The following is a 13,369-nucleotide window of genomic DNA, read 5'->3' on the forward strand; positions in this document are numbered from 1 at the left end:
GGACATATTAACTACTTCTCTTCTCTGGGTAACAAAACTGAGGCTCAGAGAGGTAAAGGGAATTGTTCAAGGATACTCACAGCTCTTAACTAGGTAAGCCAGGATTTGAACCTGGGTTTATCTGACTTCAAAGCCTGGGCTCTTAACTGCTTTGATGCACCCCATCTTCCGCTGTCCCAAAGTCCTTCCTGGTAGCTCAGCTCTGTCCCTCCAGCTGTGGCCTCAGGCTGGTCCCTGCTTCTTGGCCCTCAATGACTCCTGCAGTATTAAGGACGCCCCAACACACACACAGACACACACACACACACACCTATACACACGCACTCATCCCTCACCTGGAACTCTTCCCGCAGCTGGGAGGAATTACTCTGAGGATCAATGCGGATCATCTCCTTGTAGGTGGCCTTGAACTCACTGACAGGGATGGTGGTCTCCCCACACAGGCAGGCCTCCAGGATTGCATCATGAATGAAGATGTACTGCTCCTGGAACAGGAGATGAGAATGAGGCCGAGGAGGGGCCTAGAAGCTGGAGATCTGTGGTGATGGGGCTTAAGCAAGCTCAAGGTTGAAGCAGGGTGTCCTGAGGTGGAGGCCAACCATGTTACTACAGGCTGGACCAAGCCTACCTGAAACAACCTCCATGGACATGCCCCTTTATCTCCTATTTCATCCCTACCCCCTATAACAACTCTGTGAGTGCTCTGAGAGGTGGGGGACAGCTCACGGTCACACATCCACTGAGGATGCAATCCCAGGTATGTCAGCTACAGGACCGGTTGTCTGACCCCACCCAACAGAACACAGGGGAGCAGTTCAGGATAACCCTATGCAGTTGGCGGCCCAAGGTCAGGGATGATCTGAGGGAAGGCAAGAGCCTCAGGACACCCTTTGGGCATGCTCTGCCGGCTCCAGGATCCTTCACGAGAAACTCCAGTCCTAGAAGTAATGGTGGGGACAGGGCCAGGTCCCCGCACCTCAGTCTGGATCATGTTGACACGCCGGGAGCAGAGAGTCTTCACACAGTTGTAAATGTCCACGACGCCCTCACACTCTGCCATGTCCAGCATCACATCCAGGACGATATAGCAACCTGTGCGGCCGGTGCCCGCGCTGGAGAGAGAGCAGCCCCAGACCAGGTCAGAGCTTTGGGGAGGAAGCCCGGGACTAAGGAGAAGAAGAGAGGAGGGCACTGGCCATGTCTACACCATACAGGGGACACGGACACAGAGATGATTGCCCCTCCCCGAGTAAGGAGCCAGGACGCAGGCTGCTGGATGGAAGAGCTCTAGTGAAATGTGCTAGAGGACAGAGATGGGATGGGCCTCAGGGAAGGAGAGGAGAGAGGGTGGGGAGAATGCAAAGGTGACACTGGCTCAACCTAGCAACTTAGATTAGGAGAGAACAGGAATGATGATCCTCCGAGCTAATTCAAGAATGTTCTTTCCTCCTGAAAACCACCAAATCTCCTACACATCCTTGAAAAGCCCACACACTCATACCCATTCACATACCCACGGGAGCATCCCTGACCCTTCCAGGATGATGTCATTCTTTTGAGTTCCCAAAGCAACGTGGGCAGATTTTTATTAAAACACTCTTCGTGGCCAGGCACGGTGGCTCAGGCCTGTAATCCCAGCACTCTGGGAGGCTGAAGTGGGTGGATCACTTGAGGTCAGGAGTTCGAGACCAGCCTGGCCAACATAGTGAAACCCTGTCTCTACCAAAAAATACAAAAAATAGCCAGGTGTGGTGGCACGTGCCTGTAATTCCAGCTACTCAGGAGGCTGAGGCAGAAGAATCGCTTGAACCCAGGAGATGGAGGTTGCAGTGAACCAAGACCACACCACTGCACTCCAGCCTGGATGACAGAACAAGATCCTGTCTCAAAAAAAAAAAAATTAATTAATTCAATAAAACACTCTTCCTGCTACATGGTCATTGTTTATGTGGCTGTCTCCCTAACTTGACTGGGGGCACATCAAGATCATTGTCCTCACGCAAGGTTGTGCAGAGTTGAGGGGGAAGGAGAGTGGACAAAGATGACAGCAAGATTTCAGGTTTGAAAACAGTGGCATCCACGTGCTAGCGAGGACATATAGCAACTGAATACCCCATATACCCCTGGTGGGGCTTAACTTAGCACAACCCCCTTGTAAAACTGCTCAGCAATATCTCCTAAAGCTGAACGTTCACACAGATAACAGTTCTACTCCTACGTACATACCACACAGAAAGAAATACATTTCTTGGCCAAAAGACATACGATCGAATGTCCTTAGCAGCACTACTCATAATAGCTTAAGACTGGAAACAATCCAAATGCCTATCATGGCAGAATGGACAAACACACTGTCATTTATTCACTTGATGGAAGATGATCCACTGTGGACAAGCCTCACAAACCTAAGGCTCAGGGAAAGAAGACAAACAGCAAAGAGCACATGCTGTATGATTCCATTTATGACAAGTCCAAAAACATGTGCAACTAACTGCGCTTTAGAAGTCAGAATAGTGATTTCTCTGGGACTGGGGATGGGGGAATTCAGGCCAGAAACGGGTTCAAGGGGGCTTCTGGGAACTGTTCATGTTCTGCTCCTTTCTTAACTTTAAAAAAAAAATTTTTTTTTAGAGGCAGAGTCTCGCTCTGTTGCCCAGGCTGGAGTACAGTGGTGCAATTACAGTTTACTGTAACCTGGAACTCCCATACTCAAACAAACTTCCCACCTCAGCCTCACAGGTAGCTGGGACTACAGGCTTGTGCCACCACAACCCACTAATTTTTTTATTTTTGTAGCAATGAGGTCTCACTATGTTGCCCAGGCTGGTCTCGAACTTTGGGCCTCAAATGATCCTCCCGCCTTGGCTTCCCAAAGTGCTGAGATTACAGGCATGAGCCCCTGTGCCCAGGCAATGTTCTGTTTCTTAATCTCAGTAGAGCTGGTTTTTTCATAAGTGTGCTCAGTTTATGAAAATTCATATTTTTAAACATATTTCTGCACTTTGCTTTAAGTGTATTATATATCAATAAAGTTTTGTTTTTAAAAGATGGCATCTTAAAGAGGCCTAAAGAAATCAAAGAGAAGCTGGTTTAGGTGGCAGGGCAGGGAGGACGACTCTACCGTGTGGCATTTGGGGAGCTGATAAGAACACAGTAGAGGAACCGCAATGAGACACAGAGGCCATGGACAAAGCCACAAAGGTTGGGGGTTACGCTCTCCAGGGGGAGACAGAGGGCAGGCCAGGACAGCGTACTGGGTCCCCATTTAAGAAGCAAGAGAAAGATGTGGAGCCAGGGAGAAAGCAGAGAGAGGAGGGGCAGCTGGGGTCACGGGAGCCAGTCAGGGTCTGCAGAAGGTGTGAAGGCCAAGGGGTAGGCAAGGCCCACTGGGTTTGGTGGAGAGAAGTGAAGTCCTTCCCACCCCCAGGCCAGGCCTAGCACGCGGCAGGTGTGCAACAAAAAGCTGCTTACTGAAAGCAGGCAGAACTCAATCGTGCCTGGCGCCTCACCGGCCCGGAGGCCCCTCCCTATCTCCAGTGCCTCCTCAGCACCTGGGTCAAGGGGCTTCACAGGTCTTGGGGGGCACATGAAGATGCCAACCTCAGAGCCAAAGGCCAAAGGGGACAGGGCCTTTGGGGGTCGTTCCCTCCTGCACTCCGTCTCTAAGCAGGAGAACCCAGGCCTGGTCCCCACTACAGATCCTGAACCAACCTGACCCCAAGCCCAACTTCCCAGGGAGAAGGGCCCCTTTTCTCCTTGGGATTCCCGGTGCCCCCACCTGCAGTGGATGACAATGGGCCCGGCATCAGGTGGGGTGGAGGCCTTCACGCGCCGGATGAAAGCCAGCAGCCCCGTGGCGTGGTAGGGGACGCCATGCTCTGGCCACGCTGTGAAGTGGAACTGGCGGACCTCGTGCCGGGCAGAGTAGCCTCTCTGGGGAGACAATGGGAATAATAATCAGAGTCCCTGGCAGCATCTGTCACCATTAGACACCTGCTGTGTGCCAGGCACTGCAGTAAGCATCTCATTGTATAATCTCAACTAATCCCAATGATCAATTTACTGATGAAGTAGGTATTAATGTCCCATTGTACAAACAAGAAAACTAAGGCTCAAAGAGGAGAAACCACTTTCCCAAGGTTAGAGAAACCAACAACATGCAGGATTTGGACAATGGTCTGCCTGATGCCTAAACCTGGGCTGTGAAATACTCACCTCTGCCACCAGGTTGTTGTGTAAACATATATCATTTTGACTCCCAGGGTCTTAATTTAAAGGAAAAAAAAACTATCTTTCCTCTGAGGACTTTACAGAGCAGATCAAATGGGATCGTGGACAGGACTCGCCGGCCAGCCACTGACTATGTGGCCTCTCCTGCCTGGCATAAGCCCTCTGAGCCTCACTTTCTGTATCTGGGCTAATCACACGGAGCTTTCCAGGACTGAAACAATATTTATAACAGGCTCAGCACAGAGTAGGAGCCAGCACCTGGCAGATACTGTCACCCCCTTCATTGTCTCAGCTTCCTCCTATGGGCACCAACAAAGGCAGTGACCTTCCTGCCCTTCTAGAGTGCTCCCAGCCAACAGTGACCAAGTAGCTTCCTTGCTGGGATGGGCAGTGGTGTGCTCCTCACCCTCCTGCTCCCAGGGCTGGGGGAAGTGGGAGTGGGCTCTAATCCCTGCTCAGGCTCCCTCTGCAGGGAACAGGCGGTGGGGAGACTCACCCGCTCCAGGGCAAAAGTGCGCACGACATACTCAGCCAGGGTCTCTGTCTTCACCAGCGTAATCTTGATGTCCCCGTAGGTGTCTGAGTCCTCCGGCCAATACCGTGAGCATTTCACCTGGAGGCCCCACAGGATGGGACTCAGTGGGCTCTTCGCTGCCCCCTTGGCCTGCCATGCGCCCCAGCTCGCCCCGCAGCCCGGCTTACCCTGCCCACCTCGACCAGCTTGGTGATCATGACGATGCTGGAACAGTGCTCCTGCCACACCATACGCCAGAAGTCGTAGACCATCTCAGGCTTCGGCCCTGGGGATGCAGGCAGAGGGTGCCTGTCCCTGAGACAAGGTCTCCACCCCAGGTCAGCACATCCAGCACCATCCAGCACCACACCCCAGGCCAGGAGGCCTCCTGAGCCCCAACGGGGGCTTCATGCTGCCCACAACACCCAGCTTGCAGCTGACGCATGCCTGTAGGGCCCTGAGGTTGGGTAGCATCAGGAGAGGGCCTGGCTAAAGAGCCTGCTCATCCTGAATGGGACCCTGGAGGAGGACCAGATGGTTGGGCAATGGCATGAGTGTCCAGGAGGGACAGACAGATGGACAGTCGTGGAAAGGGATGCAAACAGAAGAATCCAGGCAGCCACCAGACCGAGAGGCCCAACCCACACCCATGAGGCCTGAGCCCAGCTGGCCCTTTTACAGACACCACTTTGGAGACAGGCAGGTAGACCAGGAGCAACAGATGGACTGAGCACATCAGGGAGACACAAACACAAAGAGGGGACAAAGGTAGTTGGCCAGATTCCAAGAGATCCAGCAGAATAGGGAGCAGATGAACAAGCAGGGAGCCAGAATATGGCGACGGTGGGGAGACATTCAGGAATCAAGCGGATCAGCAGGGGAGGCAGAAAGGCAAGCTGAGGGCATTCCAGCACGCTGGGAGGCACATGGGAAGGCGCATGTGGGCAGAGGTGCCAGGTACCTTGAGTGGCTATGAAGTGGTTTGACCTGTGGTAACCCTGGAACAGGAGGAGAGGGCACGGTTAGACCCCAGGGAGTAGCCCCTCACTCCCTCACACCTCCTCTACCCTCCCCTCCCAGCAGCAGAACCCCTACCCCACCAGGGAACTGCTCCCTCGCATCCCTAGGACCTCCTAAGCAGGATGACTTTGCATCCCCCCAGGTCCCCAAGGAAGTGGAGAAGTACAGCTGGGACGCCAGAGTCGTGGGCTTAATCCAACCTGGGCTGTGCAACCCCAGGGAGGACATGACTCCTTTATGTGCCTAGAGGGACCCCCCACCCATAAAGTGGAGAGAGGCATCTGCTTTCAGCCAGGCTGTTGTTTGGAGACAGAGTCCCCGATGGCCCTGCCCTGTTCCCAGGGTTCCAGAAGCTCTAATCAACCCAGATCCCACACGTGGGATAACCAGAGCTTGTCAGTTATCTTAGCCCCCACACTTGGGATAACCAGAATGGACAGTACCCCTCCCCCTTACTCCTCAGTCACTCAGAGCGTGGGGGGCCTAGATGAGGGCTTCAGGATGGAAGTATATGGGCACAGACATTACTCATGGCCCTTGGATAAAATGTTAAAATCTTTAAGATCAATAATAATGACCCTGTTATGGTCACATACTGTGCTAAGCACTTTACCTGTACCACCTCCCACAAGAGAGAGGCCAAGAGCTACTTCATCCTCCATCCCCAGAGCCCCCAAGCTGAGGAGAGAAACCTGCCCTCCGACAAGCCACCCCAGGGCCACAGCCACCCATGAGGTCCTGCCACAAGGCCTCATCTTTCTGAGCAAAAGAATTCACCAGATACCAAGGGCATCAATGCGGGCAATGCGGAAAGGGGAATTAGTACTGCAGGGCTGGCGCTGAGAAAACTAGCCCAGCCCCCTACCTCAAGTTTACACCCTCAACACAGCTCCCAGCAACTCCTCCGGTCTCGTGAACTTCCCAGGCCTGAGGAGCCCAGGGGCCAGACTGCCAAGGTTCAAATCCCAGCTCTACCTCTCACTAGCTGTGTGCCTTTGAGCAAAAACTCCTTCATTTCTCTATGCCTCCATTTTCATGTCTATAAAATGGAATAATTACAGCATTTACCTCTGAGGGCTGTTGTGAGGAGCAAATAAACTAGTATGTTAAATGTCTGCCACTGTGTCTAGCACAAAGTCAGTACTTATTCAGTAATAGCCATTATTATTACTATTACTATTTTAAAGCTGAAGCAGTATCCTTGAAGATACAAATGAATCAAGTGTATCAAATGGAAGTCAAGAATTGCTGGGGCAGAAGGCGATTGACTATGGGGTGAAGAATCTGAGTCTTGGAGTTGAATGGACCTGGGTCCCTGCCACAGCTATGCCGAGCAGTAGCTGTGTAACTCTGAGCGCTGAGAAGGTGCTTCTCAGTCTTTCTTGAGACATAAATCTCCCAGGGGATCTTGTTAAAAGGCAGATTCAGATTCAAAGGTCTGGGGTGGGGCCCGGGATTATGCATCACCAGCTCCCAGGTGGTGTCCATATTGCTGGCCTCAAAACATCCTGAGTAGCCAGGCTCTTGGCCTCTCTAAGCCTTTGTTCTCCTCTGCAATATGAGGATAATAGCAAGACAAACACTCAGAGATTCTGCTGGATACCTGCTCACTGTTCCCACGAAAATGACCAAAACATAGTCAAAGTGACTAATAACGAAAAGCCTCCCAGTGACTCTCAGCCCTCAGCACTGGAACTTCTCCACGTCTAGCCCAATTCCCTCCTGCTGTCGCTCCATGCCACTGTCTCTCCACTGCAGCCTCGACCTCCAGTGCTCAAGCAATCCTCCCACCTCAACCTCCCAAGTAGCTGGGACTACAGGCACAGGCCACTACATCCAACTAATTTTTGTTTGTTGGTTTGTTTGTAGAAATGGGGTCTCACTATGTTACCCAGGCTGGTCTAACTCCTGGGCTCAAGCAATCCTCCCGCCTCAGCCTCCCAAAGTACTGAGATTACAGGTGTGAGCCACTGCACCCAGCCAAGAAATATATTTTTTAAAAGAAAAAGGAGACAAAATGGAAAAAGCACCCACAAAATAGCAAATAATCACCAGTCATTAAATATTATGAAAACAGTATATATGTATTAAAAATCCCCAGCCTAGGCAACATAGTGAGACCCCATCTCTCTCTCTCTTTTTTTTTTTTTTTTTTTTTTTTTTTTTTTTTGAGACAGGGACTGGCTCTGTTGGTCAGTCTGGAGTGCAATGGCACGATCTCGGCTCACTGCAACTTCTGCCTCCCAGGCTTAAGCAACCCTCCCACTTCAGCCTCCCCAGTAGCTGGGACTACAGGCATGAGCCACCACGCCCAGCTAATTTTTGTATTTTTTGTAGAGACAATCTCACTATGTTGCCCACGCTGATCTCGAACTCCTGGACTCAAGCAATCTGCCTGCCTTGGCCTCCCAAAGTACTGAGAAGACCCCATCTCTTAAAAAAAAAAAAAAAAAGGAAAAAATTAGCCGGGCATGGCAGCACACGCCTGTAGTCCCAGCTACTCAGGAGGCTGAGGTAGGAGGATTGCTTGTGCATAGGACTTCAAGGCTGCAGTGAGCCATGATCACACCCCTGCACTCCAGAGCAAGAACCTGTCTCAAAAAAAAAGAAAAAAGAAATGAAATCAGAGAATAGCTAGATGAATTAGGGTAGTTTTTTTAATTTTAAAAAGCTAAAAAATGGGCCAGGTGTGGTGGCTCATGCCTGTAATCCCAGCACTTTGGGAGGCCAAGGCAGGTGGATCACCTAAGGTCAGGAGTTTGAGACCAGCCTAACATGGTGAAACCCCATCTCTACTAAAAATACAAAAATTAGCTGGGCGTGGTGGTGCATGCCTGTAATTCCAGCTACTTGGGAGGCTGAGGCAGGAGAATCACTTGAACCCAGGAGGCAGAGGTTGCAGTGAGCCGAGATCGTGCCACTGCGCTCCAGCCTGGGCAACAAGAGCGAAACTCCACCTCAAAAAAAAAAAAAAAAAAAAGCATAATATTTAAAAACAGACTATCCAAACTGCTTCCACCAAAAAACATTCAAATTAAGGCTAAATTGAGGGTAAAATGGTCGGGGTTGAGTTTCAGGCAAACTGATCATGAAGGTATTTGAACACTAGGGAAAGTAGTTTTAGGAGGCTGACCTGGGGCTGTCCAAGATCTTGACCCTTAAGCAGCAGAAACAGGGCCCTCCAGGGCAGCTTCCCCTGCACCCTCCAAAGGGTCCTGTAGAAGGTGCAGCTAGGGAGGACTCCTTGGGAATGGCGGAGCCAGGGAAGGAAGGTGACAGACTGTTGTGACCAGTGCAGAATGGGCAGGGGAAGCACCCCCAACACTGCTGCCCCTGCTCAAGGCAGTGGAGGATGGGAGGGAACTGCTTACAATAGGAACACTCTTGAATCTTCAGCCCTGGGTGGCCCCTGGCCAGGCTGCTGAAATGGACGGTTGGTGCTGGGCACATAAGTAGAAAGGAAGGACAGAGACAGAGAGACAGACAGCCAGAGACCATGAGAGAGTCTGAGATACAGCCAGTCAGACAGACAGGAGGAAGAGGAGGAGGAGGAGAAGGGGAGAGAGATACTTACTTCTCGGTTTATCCGAATCTTAATGATTCCAGTGAGGAAACAGTACAAAGCAAAAGAGACAGATATTAGGCCAGGGGCAGATGGAGGTGGACGGAGCACAGGAGTGGCCAGAATGGGCGATGTGAGCAGGGCAGGCAGAGCGGAGATGGGCAGGCCGGGCCGGGCTGAGCCACAGAGTGGGGAGTGGCATGTCCCTGCCAGGGCCCAAGAGAAGCCAACTGGGACCTTGGCAAGACCAAGGAGAGGCCCGCTGTCACCAAAGCTGCCCAAGTCTGCCAGGCTGGGCCTGGCCCTGACTCCAACCAAGGGACAGGATGAGTGGGGGAGGCAGCAAGGGATTCTGGGAAACATGGCATGGCACATCTGGCCCCAGGAGGAGGAGAAGAAGAGGGAGAGGAGAGGCCACCTCCAGAGGCCCTGACTACCTCGGCTCCCAGACCTGTGCCTTGCTCTGCCTGGCCCCCCAGGCCTTTGCTTAGGCAGCTCCTCACCCGGGACACTCTTCCCTCTCCTCTCCAGCCACCCAGAGGCAGCTCAAGCCCTGCTTCCTCCACAAAGCCCGCCACACCAGCCCTGGCTCTGCCACTAGCCTGCTGTGTAACACTCAAGCTGTGTGATCTCTCTCCTGGCCTGCACTTGCTCATCTAATCTGAAGTTATTTTGATTTGTAAACATGTCTATCTGTCTCACCCACTCAAATAGATATGTTCAAGGAAAGCAGAGGCCATGACTGTCTTGTTCACATCTGTATCCCTGGTGCCCAGCACAATGCATGGCACAAAGGAAGTGCTCAAAATATATTTCATACGTGATTAAATGATGCTCTCCCAAACTTGGTTTGCTGTAGGGATTAGGGGCCCTGTCCCGCCTCGCCCCTCTTCCACACCTAGGAAGTAGACTCATCACCTCTCTTTGACACCCAAGCCCAGGCCTCCTGGCTGCCTGCTCTGTCTCTGGCCCCTCCCTCCAATCCATCCAAGTCCTGCTGCTGCAGCAGGGGGCAGGACAGCCTCACAGCAGCAAAGGCTTTAGAGACACAGACAGGCTGAGATTTGAGTCCTTTCTTTACCACTCACTAGCTGTGCAACCTGGGACAAGTCGCTCCACGTCTCTGAGCCCTGGTTTCCTCACCTGTAAAGTGAGGTCATGGTGCTAACTGCCTCAAAGGGTGGGTGGAGGGATTACAGAAAAGGAGATCTTGGGTGTAAAGTGCTTAGCACAGTGCTTGGCACTCAGTACGTGCTGGATAAATGTGCATTATTATTCTTAAAGGACCACTCTGATCATGGTCAAAACACTTTAACAACTCCCTGGTGCCCCTAGGAAAAAGCCCCCACTCCTGAGCCTGCCATTTGAGGTCTTCACAATCCAGCCCCTGCCTACCTCTTCAGCCTCATGGTGCACGATGAGAATTCCATTCTCCATGCCTCCCGCCTTCCTCACCTCTTGGCCTAGCTGTCTGCCTCTTCCCTTTGCTTTGCTTCTCTAAAGCACCTCATCTCTCAGGCCAACTCCAGCCTACAGAAAGCCTTCCAGAAGCTGCTGCCCACTGTCCTCCCTCCTCTGAGCTCCCTGGCACTGACTGCAGAGATAGGGGCACTCCGAACTCAGCCATTTGAACCCCGATTTATCCTGACAGGTTTCTGCCCTGCCTGGATAGTAAGCCTGGAGCAGGCAGGGCCAGGTCTGCAGAAATGACAGGGCAAGGCACTCACATCTATGTAGTTGGCATTAATGTAGTCGGCATTGGGGTCTCCCAGCATCGGGTGCAGTTTCACTCGGTGCCGATCATCTGTAAACACAGAGCAGGTGGGCAGGGGCTGAACTGGGGAGCCCAGAGCTAGGCAGTCAGGGAGGGATTCCTGGAGGCTAGGGGATAGGGCACAGGCAGGGCAGCCAGGGAACCTAGAGTCTCAGGGCTTACCAGTAGTCTCTGGGCACCATGGGAGGCAGGACACGCCAGGGGGTAGAGCCTGGGCTATGGAGTCAAGGAGGCCTAAGAGTGTATGCTGCTCAGGCAATTACTGGCTCTGAGACCTTAAGCAGGAATCTTAATCTCCCAAGCCTCAGTTTCCTTATTTGTAAAACAGGGATTATAGTATTTCCCGTTTCACAGGGAAATTGAAGGGAATAAATGAAACAAGCACAGGGCGTGACGTGTGGTAGGCCCTCAATAAAAGGTGGCCAATGCTACTATCATCTCTGAGGCTGCCCCAGCTCACCCTGGCTGTGCTCCCCCTCCTGATGCCCTCCCACCCACTGCCCTGGACCCCAGGCCCTTCCTCAGGACTCACAGGCAGGCATTGGCTCCTGCCGGCTGCCCTTGACCTTGTCTTTCTTCTTTGTGGCGTCCCAGCCTTCAAAGAAGCTCTACCAGAAAGAAAAGTGGTGGTCAGTGGGAGAGAGGGACCCTCACTGATAGGGCCCCTTCCCCTCAGTGGGGATGATGTAGGCAGGATGGGGGTGGGATGATAAGGGCCAGATTCAAGCTGAACTTGGGCCTGAGATAAAGTCACTGTGTCACTGTGGGTCCTTTTATCAGCCAGGGACCAGGGTCAAAACCAAGGCATGTGGGGGGAAGGGAAATAAGAAAAGAGGAAAAGAGGGTCAGGGTTCAAAGACATTTTGGAATAAGGGTCAGGCTTAGAATAACGGTTAGAAAGAAGGTAAAGGTGAGGTCAGATTTAGATTAGGATAAGGGCGATGTCAGAGTCCAGACAGAGGTGGGATGAGATCCAGAGTTCAAATGGAGCTTAGGATGACAGTCAGGATCAATGTCAGGCTGGGATTAGGTCAAGGTCAGTGTCAGTGGGCAGATTCAGTTTAGGGACAGAATAAGGATCCCGATCACAGTCCACATAGAGATGGAGACGAGATTCAAGGTCAGATTTCAAATCAGGGTTAGCATGAGAGTGAAAAACCAAATCAGTCTAAAATTAGGATGAGGGTCAGAGTCGAGGTCAAAAAGGTTGAGCTGGGAACTGTCAGAGCAGGGGTCCAACCAGGACTAGGCTGAGGGTTGCCAGGGTCAGAGTCCACAGAGAGTAAGAGCCAGGTGAGGCCTCTGCAGGGATCCTGCTGGCCCGGGGCCGGCGTGCACCTCATACTCCTGCTTGAAGCCGTAACCCTCGGCCGTCTTCATCTGGTTGATGTGCTGCAGAAGGTCTGCGACACGCACCGCAGGGTGCAGCTGCCCCGTGTGGTATGGGGAGCCCTTCCGGCCACAGGGACGCCTCGGGGAGCCCCCCAGGAGGCTGCTGGCCTCAGTGACCCCACCGCTGCGCTGGTCTCCTGCAGTCAGAGAAAGACAAAAGCGTTCTTGACACACATGCCCCAGCCTCGGGGGTCCTGGAGAGACTGGGGTCTGTGGGGGTGGGGAGGCACAGCCAATGCCAAGGATAGCTGGGTTGTTGGCTGGAGCCAAGCAGCCTAGCCAGGCCCACCCTGTGTGGTCCTGGACACATTCCCTCCCTCCAAATCTCGGTTCCACCTGTAGAATGAGCCGGTCAGATCAGGTGGCCTCCGAGGGCCCTTGCAGCTCTGCCTGGCTAGATTTCATTATCCCCTCACTCTATCCAGCGAGGCTTCACCATGCTACCTGCAGAAGGCAGCGCTCCGCAGAGCCCATGACAGCCGCTTCTTCCTCCCCCTCTTCCAGAGAACAACCTGGAACACTGGCAACTCCCAGCAATTACCCCCATTCAAAGACAAGCAAATCAGAAATTAGCAGCTGCTGCCAACCCCTCTGCAGATTAACACCAGGTACCCGAATAGGCGCCTTTCTCCTGCGCAGGCAGTTCCACCGTCAGCCTGTGCGGGGCCGCAGCCAGTGGGGGAGTGGGTGGAGAGGTCCACAGCTCCTCACACACCCTGGGAAACCATCCTCCCCCCAGCCCCCAGGACCACCCCGTCCCCGGCTGTTCTGCTCAGCATTCCCAAGGACGTCCCACTCTGGTCTTGGAGATCAGGTCCTGGGACTGAGAAAATAGCCACACCCGCCTTGGGACACGCACGCCCACTCACTCACTTAA

General features: G+C 52.8%; 1 protein-coding gene across 13 annotated transcripts in view; it reads right to left on the bottom strand.

Moving 5' to 3' along the window:
* Positions 1–13,369, bottom strand: part of PTPRU (protein tyrosine phosphatase receptor type U) — a 90,172-nt gene that overhangs the window by 10,335 nt on the left and 66,468 nt on the right. For 6 of the 13 annotated variants that reach the window (XM_016957769.4, XM_016957766.4, XM_016957741.4 and 3 more), the window contains 10 exons: positions 12,439–12,629; positions 11,633–11,708; positions 11,054–11,130; positions 9,339–9,356; positions 5,706–5,742; positions 4,933–5,030; positions 4,727–4,843; positions 3,779–3,933; positions 977–1,112; positions 336–485 (listed from right to left, as the gene is read on the bottom strand). In XM_016957769.4, coding sequence (XP_016813258.1) covers positions 336–485; positions 977–1,112; positions 3,779–3,933; positions 4,727–4,843; positions 4,933–5,030; positions 5,706–5,742; positions 9,339–9,356; positions 11,054–11,130; positions 11,633–11,708; positions 12,439–12,629 — 1,055 coding nt within the window. The remainder of the gene's footprint in view (positions 1–335; positions 486–976; positions 1,113–3,778; positions 3,934–4,726; positions 4,844–4,932; positions 5,031–5,705; positions 5,743–9,338; positions 9,357–11,053; positions 11,131–11,632; positions 11,709–12,438; positions 12,630–13,369) is intronic. The other 7 variants (XM_016957749.3, XM_016957734.3, XM_024357454.3 and 4 more) reach the window with 3 other exon arrangements.

The sequence above is a fragment of the Pan troglodytes genome, chromosome 1 (genome assembly GCF_028858775.2).
Source record: "Pan troglodytes isolate AG18354 chromosome 1, NHGRI_mPanTro3-v2.0_pri, whole genome shotgun sequence".
Classification (NCBI taxonomy): Eukaryota; Metazoa; Chordata; class Mammalia; order Primates; family Hominidae; genus Pan; species Pan troglodytes.